Genomic DNA, 18,155 nt, shown 5'->3' with positions numbered 1-18,155 from the left:
AAATAGTTTTAACTCAAGGTCCTCTTACAAGCTGCACATGTTTATAACTTTTATAATAACCCTGCAATTTTGGCCGATGATACTATCCAAGCTTTAGACTGGAGCCTGAGTGAAACCAGCCCTTTACTGTTTAGACGTGTGCTTTGCGTCTCACCCCCAGTCAAGCCCCCTTTACTGTGTGGACTGTGAGAGAGCGGGCTGGGTGGGTCAGACAGGGTGCGTTTGTGTCCAGGAGGTGGGGGCGGAGGTCTCTTCTTGGACAGGGTGGAGCTGCCTCCTGGTGTGAGTGTAGAGGGAGGGCCAGATGGGGGAGGAGCTGGAGGAGCGATACATAAAACACATGAGGTGATGAAGTCACTCGGTTAACCCCCAAAACCCAGAGAACGTAGAGGAGAGGATGATGAAGCACGGAGAGGAGAGGAGGAGGAGCAGGTAAAACAACATCAAATATAGAACAGAAACGCCTGGACGGGAGTGCAAAATCATGAAAAGGGGACACTATGATCCGGGGTGTGGGCATATTTGGTGTTTATTTGTTTACGAATACGCCTGTTTGTGTCTAATGGGACTCACTGGTCACTATTATAGAGAAAAGTAGGGTGAAAGCAGCTAATCGAGAGCTCAGCCAGAGAGGAATCAGCTGTGGTTAAGAGTTTACAGCTCAAGGATGGTGGGACGTGATTCCAGCAAGATAAAAAAAAAATCATGTAGGCAAGAAATAATTAAGTGGAGACTGAGCTTGCCTACATGGTCCCATTGTTCACTTAAATAAACACCACCACCCTGTGAATGTGAGCTGTAAAAGGAGGAAACAACTGAGGGATAAGTATATATGGTGGGGGGGGAGAACATAAAACCAGGATATTCACTGATGTATGGTCGAGTGCCAGCCAGAGTGGCGTAGTGCGAATGAGAGCCAAGGAATGCCAAGTGTGGAGCTGAAAGAATAGAGAAACAAAACAAGAGAAAGAAAAGAGAGCGAGATGAGGAGTGTGGGAGAGAATCTACAGTATGTCAGTCTTTAAAAAAGAGCTGCTCCCACACACTGTAAAATAACAAGATGAAATCTTATCAGTGGCAAGCAAAGGAACAAAAAAGAGGAGAAATGGCGCAAAGCTGGCCCCGGGGGCGAGCTCTCCGGCACCCACTGAGAGAGAGAGAGAGAGAGAGAGAGAGAGAGAGAGAGAGCTGCATCTGAAGAGTTAGCATGTTATTCTATATGTATGTACGTCATTTAGCCTCTTACTCAGGCTTCTCATCTTATTTTTGCAGAAATCAAACTTAAAAACTCCACTTGTTTCCAGTGCTATTTCAAATCATTTAAGGTTTGAACACTATTAGTAAAGTGGAATCCGCTTATAGTGATCACGGTTACAGTGATCAACTGCTTATAGCGATCAAAAAGCGTGGGACAGAATAATTTCTATGCAACTGCGGTTAAAAAAATTGTCTTAGAGTAGGGCTGGGCGATACGGAGTATATCAAATATCACAATATTTTTTACCAAATACCTCGATATTGTAGGGTTGACACTTGGTGCTTTTACAAAATATTTACACAATGAGATTTTTTAATAAATAATAATTAGCATTGTGGATATAATGACTAAGTGGGTAAAGGCAAATAATAGAACAGCTAGAACAGTCTGGTAAGTTTGGAAAATTACATAATTTTACTGTAATGCAGCCTTTAAAACCAGGAAAAGACAACACTTGTGCCATATTACAACATTAAGATCTCCGATATATTGATATATTGCCCAGCCCCAGCTTATAGTAATCAAGTAGTCCGCTTTAAGTCTTCATTTTGTGTCTTTTCATACATGACAATATATGGAAACACATTTTAAAACTACAGTAATTCTATTTTTTTTTTTTACTTTACTCCCATAATGCTTCGAAACATGAAACTTGGTGTTCCTCAGGCTACCTTGTGTAATCTACTCAAACAACGAGAAACAGTCATGGCTGCTACGATGGAGACAGAAAACGAATGCGCACCGGGCTTGTGATTGAAGCTGCGTTTGAAACAGCTGTACTGTATTTTGAAACAGTCAATAAAATTAATTATAATATAATAGCAAATCTGTCTGTTTCATTACTTTATATTAATTTAATAAATATAAAAATGTCAATTAGATGGTAATCGGCATGAGAAATAAATTTGGTTCTAATAGTCATCCTCTTATAGTGATCAATTTGACCCGGACAAACGTGATCGCGTAAAGAGGTTTCCACTGTAGACCCTTTTCAAGTTCCAGGAACAAAAGTGCTCCAGGAACTAGAGGTGATGGTTTCTTTATTTTCATGTCAACGTGGATTGTCAAATGATGAGAGCACTGAGACATGCACTTTAAGCCTCAGTCTTTTACTGTTTTATCAAGTATGTATCTATCGTGTGCATATTTAAGACCATTTCACAGGGTTCTCATTTTAAAGCGAGTCAGCTAAAAACACTGAACAGCTGCAGACGTGTTAATTAGTTAGCTACAAGCTGATCAAATCTGCCAGCGACAGTTAACATTTCAGCCAAACAATTAACGGTTGCCAGCTAGAAACGAGAGCCAACTTTTGTTCTTGTCTGTGTGAGAGCAAAGACCGATTGTTAAAAAAAAACACCATAGCAAATGGTCAACTGAAACAAGTGGAAACAGGTGAAATTTCACACCTCTTGTTTTAAGAAAAATAAGATTTAAATGCTCAACAATGGATTTAAATGACTTGTTGGGATGGATGTTTTTTGCAGTGTAAGCAATGTCTTCAACCTAAAGCTGTGACGGTTGGTGTTTGAAACCCCTCCACAGAGGGAGGAGTGTTATCTTTAATTCTAATACTGCAGAGACAGCACGCCCACAGTGTACCGGGTGTATAATGTGTCGGAGAAAATGATGAAGTGTGCATCCAGCTTGCCTTTCACAGGCCTGACTAACCATCGGCTCTCTGCCCTCTCCTGCGGCCATGTTTTCTTGAAGGTTTACTGTGTAAGCAATCTTAATGACACTTGCATCCCGCCCTCTGATTTGTGTGTTGACAAATTGCATTCCACTGCAGGGAGTGTGTATAAATGTGTTTATAAGAGTGTGTGTGTGTGTGTGTGTGTGTGTGTGGACTGACTGAAAGAAGAGACTTTCCAGAAAAGTGATTACGAAGCATTCCTCTGCTCCTAATCCTGTCCTGGATATAATCAAACATTAACAGACATTATAAAGTTTCAAACACTATCTTCCCTCTACAGTAATCAGACACAGCAAAGCATACAGACGACCTTTAAACCATTTGCATTACAGGCTGACATTTGCAAGAAGAGATATTAGAAAGATGCTCTCCTGAATTTACTGACTGTCACGGTTATAAGCTGACTGATAAAACCGCGGATGTTGTCTGAATATGGTTCAGAAGCTCTTGGAGCAGGCAGGTCTGACCTTTGCCCTGGTTCCTCGGTGGCAGCGGCGGCCCGTCGGCCACGGGGGAGGAGGTGAGGTCAGTGGAGGCGCTGTACATCTGGTTGGTGAAGGCGCTGTAGGACAGACGCTGCTGCTTGTCCCTCTGGCTGATGAAGCCCGGCAGGGAGAGCTTGTCGTGGGGGGAGAGGCTGGAGGAGTGGCAGAAGCTCTGAGGCCTCGGAGAGCGGTCCTTCTTGATGGGACTGGGCTGCAGAGGGACACGAGACAGATGAGACAGAGCCGACATCAGTCTAGGAACAGGTTGCTTTCTGACATCATAACCTGACATGAAGATGCTTCAAAGGAATAGTTTGACTTTGTCAAGTTAAATGAAGAAGATGAGATGCCATTTCCATAGAGTCTCTGCCGGGTTTTTGTATTGTGAGCTTTAGAGGTCCTGGTATGTAGATGTTGTTAGGACAGAGCTGCTAAGCTAAGCTAACCGGCTGCTGGCTGCAGCTTCATATTTGAGCAGTATTAATCTTCTCATCTAACCCTCTGCAAGAAAAATGTTCATAAAAAGTCAAACTATTCCTTTAAACTGTTGAAAATCCATCTGCTCAACGTTGACAATGTGAAAGGAAAATCCACCTTTGAAAGCTCTCTCAATGTGTGTGATGTGCGGTGTTTATTCTTCATTGTTTCCATGAAAACAAACAAACAAAAAAGGCTCTTACAGTAAAACCGAGTCATGAGAAATACGAAAAAGAAAGAAAATTACAGTCAGGAGTTGCCAAATTCTACAGTTGACCCTACAAACTAGTAATAATAGCAACCTATCAACAAGGGGAGGATGATGATGTTATTTTTTATTCAATATATCACAAAAAGATGAAATGAGGATTTAAAATGTAGGTACATTTATAGCAGCTGTTTTTAAAGTGTTAGAGAGTCGAACCACTGAGCTTCAGATTGACTCATATTTCATTATTAGATTCAGCAGCGCGGTGCGGCGGCGTGATGAAAACCTGATTGAATTCAAGCTCAAGCAACTGAATGTGACGCTCTGTTTCGAACCTTATCGTCGAGGTCGTCATCGCTCTCGTCCATCTCCTCCAGTCGGAGGCTCCACTCGTACTCCACATGGATGTGAGGGTTGAACTTCCCCTCTGCAGCCTGCACGAGCTTAAACACACAAACACACACGTTCATCACATGAAAATAGATACTATCCCTTCCAAGTTGCATCAAAATTGGCTGAGAAATATTATCTAGAAACCAAAAACACTCTATAAACATGACAGAATAAACAATAAAGCGGGAAATGTAATAGGTTACAGTAACACCATAAGTCAGGGTCAGAGTTTATTAATTATTACAGATTTTACACTGCATTTAAAATCCTTTTTTTTGTCTGCACGGTCATATTAGCGTTAATAATGAACGTACATCAACAATTATTTCCACTCTGCTGTCACTGTTGCTCGAGGCTGCAGACAGACCTTTGACTGCCATCTAGTGTTCTGAATAATCTGCTTAATAACACGTTTAATCTAATCTCCACAACCTTTTGTTTCATTTCTCTGTATTTTTGCGGTGTTTTTTTAGAGCTTTAAAATCCACTACGATGTCCAAAAAACACCAGCTGGATGGTCTTGTACTTACTGCCTCCTCACACTGAATGTTCCTCAGTCGCCTGGCAACATCCAGCGCAGTCTCTCCGTTCTGATTGGCTGAAGGGGAGAGGAAGGATGATCAACAGTTAAAGAGTCTGGATATACGTGCATACAGACGACATTAACGGGAGGATGTGACTCACTGATATCGGTGGCCGGCTTGCCCCTCAGGAGTAACTTCAGGCATTCGGGCTTGTCATACATGCTGCAGTAATGCAGGGCGGTGTTCCCCCACTCCGTCTGCTTATCCACGTTACCGCTGGGAGAAAACACACATACACATAGTCAGGACACAGGTCACACGCCTGAGGGTGTTTTCCACAGTCCTGTAGCTTCTGGTTAATGTGTTATTACCCAGGATTTTGTGATTTAGCATGAGAGAAAAAGAAAAAATGCTGTCTTTTCCCTTAAAAGTCTGAGGTGAGCAATTAAAAATCAGCCATAAGAATACCAAATAACACAAGACAGACATGCATTTGTATTAGCCGAGCAAAACCAACTTCAGCTACACTGTTACAGCAGGTAAATAATCCCTTTTAGGTCTCTTGTTTCAAGAGATGTATCTTAAATAATGAGGGCCGAGCATGACACCGTACGAGCACAGCTATTAATTAATGAGAGGGTTCCTCTTCTTGTGTGTGCGGTTGGAGCAGTGGTGGGTAAACAATTGAAAAGAGAGGAATAAATTAAGGCAGGGAACAAGTGCTTGACCCATTTCTGTTTGCCTTGTGGGAATGTGAGCTGAGCTGTGCAGCGGCGCTAAGCTTCCCCCTGCACTTCCACTGCGTTTATTATTACAGACTGAAAGCACAGAAGAAGAAAGACTCACTGCAGACAGACAGATCATATTTGATGCTGTGCGTTTGCACAAAACTGTTGTTTACCACATCATTTATCTCTAAAACTGCTGACATTTTGAACAGCTTTTTAATTTGCAAGAAAAGCTGAAACCGATGCACACACTTGTGAAATTCTATTCTGTGTTTTTTTGGTGAAAATGACTTTTAAAAAAATGTACCTGTTCTGCACAAGGAAGTCCACTAAGTGCAGTGAGGTCTGGTCAGCAGTCCGTACAGAGTAGTGCAGTGCTGTCTCTCCGGATTCCTGCAGGGGGCCATCAAACACAGCAAAGACACGGTGAGACAATCTTGGGCAGCATCCATTCTGTATTCTCTCTGTGTCTCTTTCAGCATTTAAACAAGCTGCAGTAAACAAAATGGCTCCTAAAAATAATATTTCAGCAAGCATGAAGCTGTAGATTTGCACATTTTTTGCGAGTATCTTGCAGTAATTTCATCCTTCTCTGTGAATTAAAACGATAATCTAGATGTCGTTTCTTTAGATGCAGCATCAAAGATGGAGGTTTAATATATGGGAGTGAGGAATATATATGTGGTGGCATCTATAGGGAAGAATGAGGGCTGTATATAGTCACGCATCCCTGTCTGTGTCTGTGTTCTGCGGGGGGAGTGGGATGTCGCTGTGCTGTCAGCAGCCATTCAGACGCACTGACAACAGCAGATCAGATATCGGTGAGTCAGACAGCAGCAGCAGCAGCTCTCTCTGTCAACAAACGATATCCTCTTTTATTCCGCCGCTGCATTGCATCGCTTAATTTTTCATCAGAGAACTACCATGTCTGTGTTATAAAACCTTGACCCATTTATGTCAGATTAAGTCTGATCACCCGTGTTGTTTACGGTGCAGCATCCCCACCATCCACCGCTTTGTTATTTAACTTTCATTTATGCCTGAACCGGCGGTGCAAAAGGCGAGGAAACAAAGAGGAGAATGAAAAACAAGAGGCATGAATTATGTCGCCACAGATGTCGTCATCTGAGCAAATATGAACTCAAAAAATGAGATGATGCCTTTTTTTAATGTGGTGGAGGTTGCTGGATATCACCACCTGCTGGTGAAGTTAGCCGGATGACTCCTAATTCTCCAACTGTTTCTACCTGCAAAGTAATGCACCAACTGGTAGAAATGTGTCAGCGTTGCTTACAGTAACATGTGCAGAGCTCTGAGAGGAACATCTCTGGGGTGTGTAGTCTAATATGAGATCATGGTGTGTGTGTGTGTGTGATAAAAATATACTGCAGCCATGTATGTGAAGGTTATGGGAGGAGGTTTGAAATGCAGCCAAGATTCCAGGCAACATACTAACCTACAGTGTTACATGATATTCATCGCAGCCAAATGAGTAAGCAAATCATGTCAGAAATACGCAGTTATTAGTATTCTTTTTGTGCATTTTTCTGCTTTGTTGGATAGTGAAAGCTGTGAGAGAGACAGGAGAGGTAGGGGAGAGGGAGAAGGGATGACATGCAGGAAAGGGCCTAGGCCACTGCAGTAGAAATACGCAGTTTTTAAAGGGCAACTAATGAAAAATAAGCAGCACAACTACCCAAAATCCAAGCCGACTTGTTCAAACTGCTTGTTTTGTCAGACCAACAGTCCAAAACCTAAAGATATTCATCGATAACAAAGGCTACATTCACACCAAATCCAGCGGTGCGGCAAAACTGCAAGTCTTCCCATTCATTTTGAATCGGGGTAGTGCATTTGGGCTGCAGGGAGCACAGAAAAAAAACACGCAGTAGCCTGCAGCGGAAAAGTAGAAACAGAGTCGACTTTTGGAAACGCAATCCGACGTCACGCTACGGTGGCCAATTATGTAACCGCCAACCCAAAGCTTTACAACCCAGTCATGAGGGAACAAAAGACTCTTCCACATCGCCGCACAGCCCTTCGGAGAGTTGCTGCATCGTCTGATCTAGTTTGAATGCAGGCTAAGATAATCAGAGAATATCCATATTTGAGAAGCTGAAAGCAGTGATGTTTGTCTGCATTTTTGCTGACTGGTTACGATGACGCACAGACCTCACTCTCAACGGTTTTCATTGTTTAGCTGCCCGGCTACAACTTTACTGGTTTGGTTCACGGTCACCACTCTCATAGCGTCGTTTTCAGCCCCAGCAGGCAGCTGTTTACAGCAAAAAAACTCTAAAAACACATCGTACACTACCTGCGTGGCGCCAAACAGCAGAAAGACACAGTTAGAGACTAGCTGGTGAACATAGTGGAGCATTTAGCAGCTAAAGAGCCTGATATTTGCCTCAGGAGTTGGTAGAGACCAAAACAGAGCTATTAAAGAGTGAATATTGGACTTGCATTCGTGACCAAGAACACGACTCCAAATAAATGCTACTGTTGCTCTGTACCTGCTGGTTGCGTAAATAAACAACTGTTTGCTAACAAGTTCGCCATATCAACTTAAAAGAGGATGATATGTCAGTGTTGTGTTCACAACTTGTTTCCGCTGCCCCCAAGTGGCCAGAAACAGTTATTGCAAGTAACTTTTGGAGTGAAAGCATTAATCTTGATAACGATAAAAAAACAAATAAGTGAGTATGTATGTTTTTTGATATGGGTGAGCCTGACCATTTAAGCTCTGTGCATAATATATAAACTTGTAGACTCACCGCTCCAACCTCGGGGAGCGGCTCCATGAGTTCAACCCCCTCTGCATAGACCTGGATGAGGGACAGCAGATCCCTGGACTGAACCGCCTCAAACAGCTCGATCATCTTAGCTGACGCGGACGTGCAAGTCTTCCTCGCATACTTGTGGTCCACATATTTAGCGTAGATGAACTCCTTCCTCACCGTCCTGTGGAGGAGGAGGAGGAGAAGAGGAATCCAGTCAGCGGTTTGGATATAAAAACAAATCTAGTTTGTTCTGGCAGCTTTTTGCGCAGAGAGAAACTTACATGTCACTGGATGGAGTGGGCTTTGGTGTAGGGGTGGTGAGGTTTCCCTCCATGATCTCATTGAAACTACTGTTCCCTACATTCTTGGCCAGCTGGGGGAGAAAGAAGAAAGAGTTAGTATTAGATCACAATATGTGCATGTTCTCAGAGACAGATTAGCACATTGGTTGTGGGAGTATGCATCCCTGCTGCGTTAGGGATCCAATTCTGCTCTTTCCAGTGTTTCCACTACTCTTTCATTATTTCTAATATTTCACTGGAGATGAAAATAGTAAAGGGCGTGGACTGCTGCCTCAAAAAAAATGCTATTTATTCACTTGGTAGACCATTTCTCTGACTCACCAAGAGTTCTGAGGTTCCTAGCTTGTCGAGCTCCATGGACTGGATGCGGGAGATGTGGACCCCCATCTCTCGGTGGATGCCAGAGCACTCAATGCAAGTCAGGATCCCCAGGTTGGTGGACAGCCACTTCGGATCTAGAAACACAGATATGAGAAAATGTGTGTTAATGCTTTCCATAATCTAAAGCATATGGTTGCTGTTGACAGCTGGTGAAGGTCCAGTAAATCTATTAGAAGTTGGATATAAGCCTCAGATTTTAAGCCTCAACTGAAGATCAAATAACAGATTTTGATTTAAGTTGCGCCAGGTAACACTGGAAGCTCCAAATCGCAGCAAGAAGTGCCAGAAATCGTGCAAATAAATGTCGGTAAAGTTCAACTCAAGTCCAGTCTGGGGATATCAGACACATATCATCCCTATCTCTGCTGTCAACTATCAACTAAATGCTTTAAATTGTATCTAAGAATAAACGAGCAAGACGTTTTCAGCAATAAAATCAGTCCCGTCCTTCACTGAAAATACGTTTTGTGTGCCTGCACTGTATTCTGGTGCTTAAAGTCTGCTGTCAGGAGAGAAATTGGTTTCTCAGCGTCCCTACATTTGATTTATTCCTGTATGATTGTAAAACTTGGGGAGAAATATGTCGAGCCTTGACAGAAGCTATTACTTGTCCTTGAAAACCTCTGACGCCGATGTTTAAAAATAGTTTTCTATACATTTTCTGCTATAAAACACCTTGATAGCTGTCCTGTGACTTCTCAACGAGATGCTGCAATGAGATGCAATGTTTATCACCACTACTGCACCTGTTTTTACCTATTTTTGTTACAAATCTCACACCTTTACCGATCTATTTCTGCTGCAGCTCCATTTTGCAATCTTATGCCATTGGAAAAATGACTGAAAATGACTGAAAAATGAATGATTTCACCTGATTAAAAACACAATTTTAGCTGATGAGACAGGTGTATTTTTACACATGAACCTTGCTTTTAAATTAAGGGAACGTTGACTACATCCACCTTTTTTTATTTTGTTGAATACTTGATTCTGATTGATCAGTTATCCCAGTGTCTGTTATTTCTTTATAACAGGCCGCTGCTATGGGCGCAGTTCTGATGTCGGACTCTGAAGGACCATTATTGTGTCAGATTATTGATTTCTGAAGTAAGTAGACGTGTCATAAGCGGGATAATGTACAGCAAGCGGGTCATTGTTGTGAAATAAACCCCTTTGCGTCGGAGTCTGGTGCCGCATCGCCCTGTAGGGGTTTATTTCCGAGCTGCTTCAAAGCTTCAGGACAATGCCGCTCCTGCACTACTGTACACACACACACACACACACACACACCTCTACAGATAACAAACAGCGATATCCGTCTGAGAATAACTAAGAATAAGTAACGTTGAATATGAATAATTAATAATGTTGAGGGATTATTCCTTATTTCATGGGCTATTTGGGGATTTATAATTTATTATGACATACCAAAAAAAACAAAAAAGAAGCATTCGAATAGTGATTTGGAGGTCAATTACCATGGCAACGGTCAGCCCTAAACGGCTTACTGTATATTATCCCTCACTTATACAACAACAGACATTTCAGACCACTAGAGCCGTGGTTTTCAACCCTTTTTCGTGTCAAAGACCCCTAAATTGGTACACATTATGTCACGAGATGAGCAAGATTTTGTTTCAGGGACCTCCATGTGAAAAGATTTTGGTTGTTAGATATGATTAAGATCAGAGATAACTGTGGAGGAAGTGAAACCTATGATCAGAATAGTCACTTTTATGACTCATATTGGGCTCACCTCTATAGTGAATTAAATAGTGAAAATAAACTATTCACCATTTTTCTCGGGACCCCCTGGGACTCCCTCAAGGACCCCTGGGGATCCCCGGACCCCTGGTTGAGAACCACTGCACCACAGTCGCATCACACTGCAGGAGGCAGATAGAGCCCATTGCGTAACCAAGCAAACTGCATGAGCGAGCTGTGATGTAGCACCCTCTAAACCGCCGTCATTGATCTTGCGTCACCGCCTGATGTTCTGATGCACTCTGGGAGATTTAAGCGAGCTTTAAAGAACGTAGCGCTCAGCTGTGTTGGTTGCTGATGCTGTGATGTCGTTCTGCCTGGATCTGACAAGTAAAACACCAGGCAGCCAGACGCCGCTGGAAACGTCGGAGGCAGCACGAAAACCAATGAGTCATCCACAGAAACACGGGCGGAAGGGAAGGCACGCACACACATCTTCACAACATAATGAACAGATGCTGGCAATAGGTCACAGAGTGCACGCTCGACAAGATGAGCTGATGCACGGTGACCTCTATAGCTGCTTAATGCTAAAGCTGCGTCGTATGGAGGGAGGTCCTGGGAGAATATCAAATGTGATGGAGTTGTCCTCGTTCTACTCAGACCAGAGGGAACCTTTGAAAGTCATTACAACGACCTTTCAACCGCGGAGTTAACTTTATGAGTTGAGGAAAGGAAACCCTGTCAGAGCATTTGATAAAGGAAACAGGAATCAAACAGGAAACGGAGCTTAAACCCACATCTGGAACATGTGTTTATACACTGAAACCATGTTCACGAAGGGACGACGCAACAAGAGTATAAAGACATGACGAATTACCTCTGCAGCGGTCGGCGGAGCGTGCGTGACTTATGTAACAAAGTGATGTAATGATGTTGTTTCTCAAAGCGTAGAAATGTTTGTTTTTTTTACCCTCAGAGTATAAAATCCTCCCGTCGGACGCTCGTTGTGTGTGTTTGTGTTGACAGAGGAGAGTGTGTACGTATATGTGTGTGTGTTAAGCGTCAGAGTGCCTGAATGTGTACGCCACTCCTGAGTGCTGAGTCTTTGCTTCCCAGTGTGGGGGAGGATCAGGATGGGGTTGTGTCCTGAATGCTAACAACGCTCCTGCACACACACACACACACACACACACTTGTTTGTTGAAGGCTGCAGGGGGGATTTGCAGCTCGTTCAGTTACCATCTAACTGAAGGACACTGAGTTCAGGGCAGCTGTGACATTGCAAAGAAATCCAGATTGGTGCGTGGCTTTAAATAAAACATTTGCCCACAGTGAAATCATAAAATGCTGAAGTGAAGGTGTTTCAACAAGGTGAGGGTTGACTAAGCACAAAACAGGAAGAGGATGTGTATACGTAGCCTCTCTGGACACACAAACAGCAGCAGTACACACCTGCAGCTCCGCAGTCGCAGCACAGCTCGTTGCCCGGCATGCGCAGCACGTCCTCTATGATGGCTTTAGTGAGATCCTCTAAACCGTCCTCGCCTCCGCTGCTCTGCTCGCCACGAAACGCCATGTTCAAGGCCTCCTCCTTACTGTTGGTCAGCACCGAGATCCAGCTGCAAAAGGAAACACATCATTATTGGTGTTAGAAATAATAAGACGTTTTTATTTATTTTTAAAGCACAGTTGCAGAGTTATTTAACCAAGAGATAAAAACACCACCAGATATAAAGTAAGTAAGCTAAAAAGAAAAATCTATAGCTGCAACTGCCCTAATCTGATGATTATTTTCTCTAAATATTGAACTATAAAATGCCCATCACAATGTTTTAATCTCTAGGTGATATCTTCAAATTCCTTGTTTTGTCCAATAGTCAAAAACCCTAAGATATTCAGTTTACAATGATATTAAATGGAGAAAATCCTCACAATTGAGAGGCTGAGCCTCTGGAAATATTTGCCATTTTCTCTTGAAAAATGCCCTAAACAAAGAATCAGTTATTTCTGGCAATCAACTAATCATTTCTGCTCTAGAAAACATTATAAATAAATCACTAAATATGTAGATTACAGTAATGAAAGAGCAAGATGTTGATTTCCATAAACCCTATTATCACTTTATATCTACCGTCTGTATAACTGGTCCAAAGAGAGATGTATTACTCATTACACACTAGGGCTGTCAAAGTTAACGCAAATTCTTTTTAATGCCACTAATTACTTTAACGCAACTTGCAATTTTTAATTAACCTCTTAAAAATCCGACAAGCCCGGACACAATTCCTTCAGAGGCTGTAGCAGGATCAGCTAGAGTGAAGATACTAGTATCACATGAAACTATAAAACCTAATGAATCCACTGGTACCAACCATGTCATACTAGCTTGTCACTAAGGAGGTTAAATAACGCTCCAAACTTACGCTGAATTTTGGTGAGGAAAAACTGTCATGGCCATTTTCAAAGGGGTCCTTTGACCTCTGACCTCAAGATATGTGAATGAAAATGGGTTCTCTGGGTACCCACGAGTCTCCCCTTTACAGACATGCCCACTTTATGATAATCACATGCAGTTTGGGGCAAGTCATAGTCAAGTCAGCACACTGACACACTGACAGCTGTTGTTGCCTGTTGGGCTGCAGTTTGTCATGTTATGATTTGAGCATATATTTTTTATGCTAAATGCAGTACCTGTGAGGGTTTCTGGACAATATTTGTCATTGTTTTGTGTTCTTAATTGATTTCCAATAATAAATATATACATACATTTGCATAAAGCAGCACATTTGTCTACTCCCATGTTGATAAGAGTATTAAATACTTGACAAATCTCCCTTTAAGGTACATTTTGAACAGATACAAAAATGTGTGATTGATTGCGATTAACTACGGACAATCATGTGATTAATTATGAATAACCTTCACATAAAAGACGTATGGAGAACTTCTTTCTACAACTACTGAGATAATAACAATAAAATTAGTTCAACTCTTCTTATTTCTATTTTTTGAAGATGGCTCTTTATTAAATTCAAAAACGTCCTTGTTTTGGATTAATTTCCTCAACGGTGTTTTTGTGTTAGCAGATTTATTTACTTGGAAAAGGTCAACGTGGTCATTAAGAATCAGGCAGATAGGAAACGATGTAGACGCCTTTCAAACATGGCCTCCTGCAGCTCTCTACAACACACAATCTGTTCCTGCAGTCTACCCACTGAACTCACACACACACACTCACACACACACATTGGGCTTTATGAGCCTGCTGACGTCAGCACTTCCTGTCATTGCCACTCGACCCTGTCTGCAGAGGCAGAGGCCAGACAGGGAGTGGGCACATAAAGGATGTGTTAGATCGTCTGTTTATGTGAATGTGTGAAGATATTTTGATCCACAGATGCGTAGGTGTACAGATGCTGAGCCAAAGCGTTTGTGTGTGTGTTTACTTATATTATGCATGATACGCTCCCAGCCTAATTGAAGGGGAGCGTGATTGCACAAAACAGGAACCCTATGGAATACTAAATATTTCATGGAAAATCCCATGAAGATGCCGATGCTGCTGTAGCAGTTGGAAGTGCGTGACCGAAGCTGCAGTGAGGAGCAGCAAACTTGATCCCAAAGGACGACAAGTACACGGAGACGCAGAGTGTTCAACCACAGAGAGGCAGCAGAGTGAGAACACGCAGACCCAGAACAGAAAAGTGCCACAAATCAAAGAGTTTGTAGTCTAGACAGCTCAAGAACATTCAGTATGACGCATTTAGTTTTTTCTTTATATGATTCAGTGTTTTTCAGAGCGTTTAAATACCTTTAGATTCAACAGAGATCTTTTTTTATGTCCATAATTTTGACTCTTGTGAAATGTGAATCAGTCAGATTTCTTTTATTTGTTTTCAGTCACAGTAGATGCAGGGAACCATTAAGGAATAATTTATTAAGGATAATCCTACATCACAAAAGATGCATGTCCTTTCTGTGATGCAACAAAAATATTTGTTTTTGTGATTCCAGTATATTTTAGTGCTATTTTAAGAGTTTATATTTTGTTGATTATCGTGATAATATCGTGAATCGCAATTCTTTTGGCCAGGATAATCATGACATGACATTTTTATATCGTCCCCATGCATACTTATGGGACAACAAGCCAGGTGTGGTAATCATCAGAACTTATTACACGGCTGTGTTGAATACTCGATTCTGATTGGTCAATCACAGCGTTCTAAGGTCTGTTATTTCTTTATAGCAGATCGTTGCCATGTATAACAGACCGTTGCTATGGTCGCAGTTCTGATGTCGAACTCTAGAGGACCATTTTTGTGTCAAATTACTGATTTAAGCTGGATAATGTACAGCAAGATTAACTTTTCATTTGCAGAGATATCATAACAATGTTTACTTGCTGTAAAACCAAATCAAATGTGTGCGCCTGTGTGGTAAGAGTCAAAAGGTTAGCTGAACATTTAGCACAACTACAGAACATGAAACTTAACGTTGCTGTGTAATAACTTAATAAAGCATTTGTTGAATTACTACAACTCTAGTAATATGTGTCTGTGCATGTGTGTGTGTGCGTCTGCCTACTGACGTGCACGTGTGTATGACGGCATGGGAAACAACAGTATGAGGTTACAGCGACCTGAGTTACTGGAGACCACAAATCTCACTGCCACCCACTCTCAACAGTCTCTCTGCAACTTCCTGTCTTCAAGTATGAGAGCAGCCGCTAACCAACCCCTCCATTAATAAAAACCATTAGGTGACAGTTTGTGATCACACACACAAACTCATTTAGTTAAAGGTGGTCGGATATGAAAAGCTAATAATGGGACAGCTAAACTCAGTAAGAAGTCATGATAAATGCTCTTTTTAGTGTATTTATACTCACATGACAAACTCCTGTTCATCTTCAGCTTGGAAATGATATGTCCGGTTATCTGTTGAATACAGAAATGATGACGTTAAACAGGCAAATTTCTTATCTTGCATTTTATAATACTAGAAGCAAACGACAGCGTGCAGTAAATTATTCAAATGTATCACTTGTCTGTGTGGCACCTGTTGGAAAAGCAGTCTAAAAATAGTCTGTTATACTTCCACAGATTCGTTTTCCTTGATGTTTATAAAAAGGCAAGAATTCCCCAACTGTCTCAAACTAACGTGTAGATGATAACTAAGCTATTTGGAGACATAGTGAGACTTACGAGAAATGAGATCGAAGCACTTCCTGTCCTCAGAACTCGGCTTGACCTGGCAGGTGAGCAGGTTGAGTTTGACCGGCTGCCTGTTGGACTGTGGAGCACAAACACATTGAGGGTCACACAGATCAGAAAACATGAAATATACAATCACAACAAATCACTATATAACACACAGGAGTCTATATACATTAGTTATGGAGTTACTTTTGTGTCTTTATTATGCAACCAAACAGAATAGGTTTGAGATCAAAACTTTCCACACTGCAATCAAAAAATGTTTGATTGCAAGTAGAATCAATTTGTCAATAAAAATGGATTATTGCAAATTAAAAACTTTGCTTGATGTCAAGTAACAAACATTTTGGATTTACAAACAAAATGTTAGGATTTGCAAACGAAACTTTTGGATTTACAAAGAAAACTTTTGGATTTACATTAATACATTTTTAAGTGTGGAGAGTTCTGCTCTCAAACTTATTGTTTGATTTCATAATAAAGACCCTAATGTAGTCTAAATACCAAAATATTCAATTAACAATCATATAAAAAAGAACAACGCAAAAAAGCCTCATATTTAGGAAGTTGGAGCAAAGAACATTTTTGCTTTATATTGTATTTAAATGATGAATCATTAACAGAATTATTGTATATATAGATTTTTCTGTCAACTTATGAATCCATTATTCAACACTTCTGTTGTGATCCAAATACACACCTCAGGAATTTGAATATTCATGTAATTAAAGACCCCGTATTAAGAAACTGGACCGTGCTGGCAGGGCTGTGTACTGTAATAATGGGCCCAGTTGGCACATGCATGGTGAGCATTGTCTCCTGCCAGTGTCCAGGCAGAGGAGGGGCCAGGTTGGGCACGTGCTAATGAAATGCTAACAAGCTGTGATGAGCCGCGGTGCTCGCCTGGCCTGCTGGCAACCCGCCATGTCAACTAGAGTCACCTAGAGTTCAGCTGCCACAGAGGCTGAAGAGAAAAAGGAGAACTTGGAGTGTCAGTAAGCCGCCTCCAGAGAGAGAGAAATGATTATAAGCTCTCATATAACTACCAAGAGTCAGACAGATAGGTTAAAGATTTAGTCCCCCCCTTCGCTCAGCTGAACAAAAGGAAATCTTTCATATCAAATCTGAATCAACCACTTCCCCTGAGCTACTCCTAGCAGACACAAAGGATGTTTGAGGCAGCGGCTGAGTGAAGGTTCAGATCATGTTCACACCATAACACCTCAACAACAGCAAATGGGACGATTAAAATGCAGAGGCTCACGGATGCATCAGTCGTTATCCTCCCTGCCATGGTACATCCAGCTGTGTCCGTTGGGAAGAAAGCTTCCTGAGTGTCACCAGGCTTACATCTCAAACAACATCCCAGCTCACTGACGTTCCTCAACTCAACTCAAAGTTACTGAAATTCATCAAATATGTAGCACTAGACAGTGAACTGGTATCACTCGCATGAAATGAAAGGACTGATTTAATAAACTGACTATAATTAGACAACAAGAGCTGTACCACTAGTGTGGCTAAATACTAAATCGTTTGTACCAAAAGATGGCCTTTAGACATTACATTTTACTGTAGATTATCATTTAAGTTTAAAGATATTTTTTGGAGTTTGACTAACAGGACAAATAATAAAAAAGAAAAGATCCTGCACTGTCTGAGGCCAGCAAACCAGAACACTTCATTTATCAAACTGGTAACAATTTGATCTGACAAGGATCTTCCTCGTGTCTACAAACCAAAGACTCTTCATAAAGGGAAAGTTCATGTGATTCATAGCCAGCAATGGATAGAGGATAATCCTAAGGGACATGGTAAACAGATCGTTTAGATAGATTTAAGTGTTATTTAACCACAAGATGATTTGAATCAGATCATCTTAGTTTCTAAGACTATCTATAGTTTGATATTTAGAGTACCAGGGCTGCCCCCCTTTTAGTCGATTAGCCGACTAACTGGTCGTTTTGGTCGTAGTCGACTTAGATTTATTTCGTCGA

At 41.5% G+C, this 18,155-nt stretch overlaps 1 protein-coding gene across 4 annotated transcripts in view; it reads right to left on the bottom strand.

Annotated features, from left to right (window-relative positions):
* asap1b (ArfGAP with SH3 domain, ankyrin repeat and PH domain 1b) overlaps positions 1-18,155 on the bottom strand; it is a 64,664-nt gene that overhangs the window by 4,850 nt on the left and 41,659 nt on the right. The window contains exons 12-24 of one of the 4 annotated variants that reach the window (XM_074622480.1): positions 16,147-16,234; positions 15,831-15,879; positions 12,392-12,558; positions 9,173-9,306; positions 8,831-8,922; positions 8,544-8,730; positions 6,077-6,162; positions 5,202-5,317; positions 5,048-5,115; positions 4,460-4,567; positions 3,422-3,650; positions 870-938; positions 155-316 (exon numbers count right to left, since the gene is read on the bottom strand). In XM_074622480.1, the coding sequence (XP_074478581.1) occupies positions 155-316; positions 870-938; positions 3,422-3,650; positions 4,460-4,567; positions 5,048-5,115; positions 5,202-5,317; positions 6,077-6,162; positions 8,544-8,730; positions 8,831-8,922; positions 9,173-9,306; positions 12,392-12,558; positions 15,831-15,879; positions 16,147-16,234 (1,555 nt within the window). The remainder of the gene's footprint in view (positions 1-154; positions 317-869; positions 939-3,421; positions 3,651-4,459; positions 4,568-5,047; positions 5,116-5,201; positions 5,318-6,076; positions 6,163-8,543; positions 8,731-8,830; positions 8,923-9,172; positions 9,307-12,391; positions 12,559-15,830; positions 15,880-16,146; positions 16,235-18,155) is intronic. The other 3 variants (XM_074622483.1, XM_074622481.1, XM_074622484.1) reach the window with 3 other exon arrangements.

The sequence above is a fragment of the Sebastes fasciatus genome, chromosome 21, assembly GCF_043250625.1.
Source record: "Sebastes fasciatus isolate fSebFas1 chromosome 21, fSebFas1.pri, whole genome shotgun sequence".
Classification (NCBI taxonomy): domain Eukaryota; kingdom Metazoa; phylum Chordata; class Actinopteri; order Perciformes; family Sebastidae; genus Sebastes; species Sebastes fasciatus.
The sequence above is the reverse complement of the archived record's forward strand: the minus strand, read 5'-3'. Positions and strand labels throughout refer to the sequence as shown.